The sequence below is a fragment of the Chondrus crispus genome, genomic scaffold, assembly GCF_000350225.1.
Source record: "Chondrus crispus Stackhouse genomic scaffold, scaffold_525, whole genome shotgun sequence".
NCBI classification, from domain to species: domain Eukaryota; phylum Rhodophyta; class Florideophyceae; order Gigartinales; family Gigartinaceae; genus Chondrus; species Chondrus crispus.
In genome coordinates, this window is record NW_005178509.1 from 3,315 (window position 1) to 6,400 (window position 3,086).

Below are 3,086 nucleotides of genomic sequence, written 5' to 3' on the forward strand. Positions count from 1 at the left end.
TACAGCCCTCAAGTGTCGTGATTGAGAAACCTTGGTTCATGGCGATTGTCCCATATAAACAATGCGGCGACCGCGCACTTGAAGTACCAAGGGTAGGGCTTGGGGGCACATGTACGAAGGTACTTCGAAGGTACTGTATGTATCTTTGATATGGCAGTGACTGTCATGTGTAGGGGCAACGCGGACAGTGATAATACAAACAAGCAACGTCATTCAAAAATGTCAGAAACGCGACAATCAAAGTGTCAGCATTAAAGCCCCTACGTCTCACCTTATCGCCCTGCTTACTGTGCGCGTGCTTGGAATTGTCACGATTCCATCGTCATCTCCACCACTGTTTCCGCCTTCGTTTACAGATTCCCTCCGTATCTGCCACGGTCCGCACAATGCCTCCCGTTTTGAAATTCCCCAACATTCCAATAAATATTCCCGAGCCAGCACGAGCGGCTTTGGGCTTACCGCTCTCAGAGGAGCAATACACTCCATAGATCAGGACAAACAGTTCATCCCGTGCAGTCGACAGCCCGAATCCATTGTTTCCGCAACTGCTTACTGTACTTCTCCACACATGAAGCCTGGATCGCCACAAAACGCAACTCGATTACATACGCGCTTCCGCATTTCCCCAGCGTGTCATTTCTGGTGTTTTCATCCCAATAACAATCTCTCAAATCGCTCCACCGCCCTGCACCCCAAAACCAATATAAAAGAGCTCCTCGGTCCCTGTTTCCTTCCAGATCAAGTCCCCTTATCCATCCATCTCCGCTTCCGTTTCCGATCTCTCAAACACTCTTCACCCCGACAAAATGCGATTCCTTAGCCCCACCCTCCTCCCCCTCCTTCTCCTCCCCCTCCTTCTCCTCATCCTTCTTTCATCCCTCATCCACGCCGCTCCCGCTCTCGTACGCCAATCCAAAGGCGCCCGATGTGGATTCACTCGCGAATGCCTTTCCCCGCTCTCCTGCGTCGGCCCAGAGTCCAAAAAACAATGCTTGGAGAAAGTTGGCTATCTGGGAGCGTGTGGACAAAATCCGTACTCCGTCTGCAAATCTTCACTTTTGTGCCGTCGATCGGTGTGCGTCCCGGCAATCGGTGTTGCCGGTTCGTGCAATGAGCCAGGCGATTTATGTCAACAAGGCCTTATGTGTGTCGGGAATGACGGCAACAAGAGATGCTTCATGAAAAAAGCACTGGGAATGGCTTGCGGTAAGGACCCCTTCTGGGTTTGTGATAGTGGTCTGAGATGTCTCAATGGAACATGTGTCAAGGCAATCAGACAGGGAGGCAATTGTAACAAGCTCGGCGATGTTTGCCAAGAGGGTTTCAGTTGTGTCGGAAATGTCGGGAACAAGAAATGCTTCATGAAGAAGCCTGTTGGCATGCCATGCGGAAAGGATCCGTTCTGGGTCTGTCGCAATGGCCTCAGATGCCTCCGCGGAGTGTGTGTACGAACGATTGCAAGAGGTCGTTCGTGCAACTTACCCGGCAGCGTATGTGCAGAAGGTCTTAGCTGCGTCGGGAATGACGGGAATAAGAAATGCTTCATGAAGAAGCCCGTTGGCATGCCATGCGGAAAGGATCCGTTCTGGGTCTGTCGCAATGGCCTCAGATGCCTCCGCGGAGTGTGTGTACGAACGATTGCAAGAGGTCGTTCGTGCAACATACCCGGCAGCGTATGTGCTGAAGGTCTTAGCTGCGTGGGGAATCTGGGGAACAAGAAATGTTTTATGAGGAAGCCTGTAGGTATGCCATGCGGGAAAGACCCGTTTTGGGTGTGCCGGCATGGATTGAGATGTATTAAGAATGTATGTGTTCGGACGGTCAATGTGGGCCAGGAATGCAACAGCCCGGAAGCTCTTTGTCCTGAAGGAACAAGCTGCGTTGGAAATGAAGGTAATCGTAAATGTTTTGCCAAGAAAGAAGCTGGGATGCGGTGTGGAAAAGATCCGTTTTGGGTGTGTCGTAATGGTTTGAGGTGTGCTGGTGGCATCTGTAAGGTCTAATCACTGATATGGACGACTGTGTTACAGGGTTTGATGGTTTTTCCGTGGTTATTTACTTTAGGTTTTTTTTTTCGTATTGCGGGCTTAGTATAACCTGATTTTCACACTCTGTGAAGCTTACTAAGTAAGCTTCTTGATTTGAATACAAACGTTGCAGTTGCATTGCAGTGGCATACTTCTCTATTGTGAAAATTGTTTCGATATCTTAGGAGTTTAAACGGAATGTTGTATGTACACAGGCGAGAAGCGCTGTAAGGGCGGAAACAAGGCGGTGCCATACCAAGCTCTTCTTGGTCAGACGCGAGGGTGATAGCAGAGCGAAGTGAGTGCGACGGGTAGAGTAGATATTAAATTGGAAGTTGTTGGAAATATGTTAAAGGTGAACCAGGTACCCCCCAAAGTTGAACGGAATCAAAAAATAAATGAGAAAACATCTTCTGCATCACCTCTGTACTCCATTGTAGTCTCATTTCAACCACAATCCTACCCAGTAAACACTACTTGAGCCAATAGGCGTGCAGAAGATTCAACATGACTGTCATATTTGAAAAGATATACCTGTTTGAAACCGCCATTTGTGCAAAATTGCACCTGAGAATTGAACAGCCAAACGGCCAACCTGGCCAGTGCAAACAAAATGCAAATTTTTTTACTCAAGAATGTCTTTCCTGACACTGAACGCGCTGATCTGTCAACTCCATTTCGTTAACTGTCTTGTGCTGCGTTCCGTGCAGCAAATTTCCGTTTCGCAGCAATGTCTCCGCGCCGACTGCCGTCTGTCAATAGCAATAGCATGGGACGAACAGAAACGTTCGGGACGCCGTACACAAGCACCCGGGCATGCAGCGAACGCTTCTCGAATTCTAATCGAGCAATTTTTGTGCGTTCGTATGCTATTGCGTCCTTTTCGGCTTTTTCTGCCTCCTTCCGACTCCTTTCCGCCCGCTTCGCAGTATCAAAACCATCTCGCTCCATCGCCATTCTTAGCTATTGTAGCAGCTTTCCTGCGACTTGCGCCGTGCCTGTCGACCGCAGCGACGGCCTTTTCAAAGCGTCGGTCTGCCTTTGATACTGTTCGCAACC

The 3,086-nt window shown here is 49.2% G+C and overlaps 1 protein-coding gene; it reads left to right on the top strand.

Moving 5' to 3' along the window:
- The first annotated feature begins 1,077 nt into the window (after window positions 1-1,077).
- CHC_T00000446001 (hypothetical protein) lies at window positions 1,078-2,195 on the top strand. XM_005710078.1 is given in 4 exon segments: window positions 1,078-1,379; window positions 1,380-1,464; window positions 1,648-2,003; window positions 2,004-2,195. The coding sequence occupies 2 exon segments, from the start codon at window positions 1,380-1,382 to the stop codon at window positions 2,001-2,003; spliced, it is 441 nt and encodes a 146-aa protein (XP_005710135.1). The 5' UTR covers window positions 1,078-1,379; the 3' UTR covers window positions 2,004-2,195.
- The last annotated feature ends 891 nt before the right edge of the window (window positions 2,196-3,086 follow it).

What these genes read in the sequence shown, in the direction of transcription:
- CHC_T00000446001 (XM_005710078.1), top strand. Translation starts at nt 1,380, where the DNA reads ATGCCATGCGGAAAGGATCCGTTCTGGGTCTGTCGCAATGGCCTCAGA. An exon ending in TGTACGAACGATTGCAAGAG is followed by an intron (nt 1,465 to 1,647) that starts GTCGTTCGTGCA and finishes CGATTGCAAGAG; the next exon opens with GTCGTTCGTGCAACATACCC.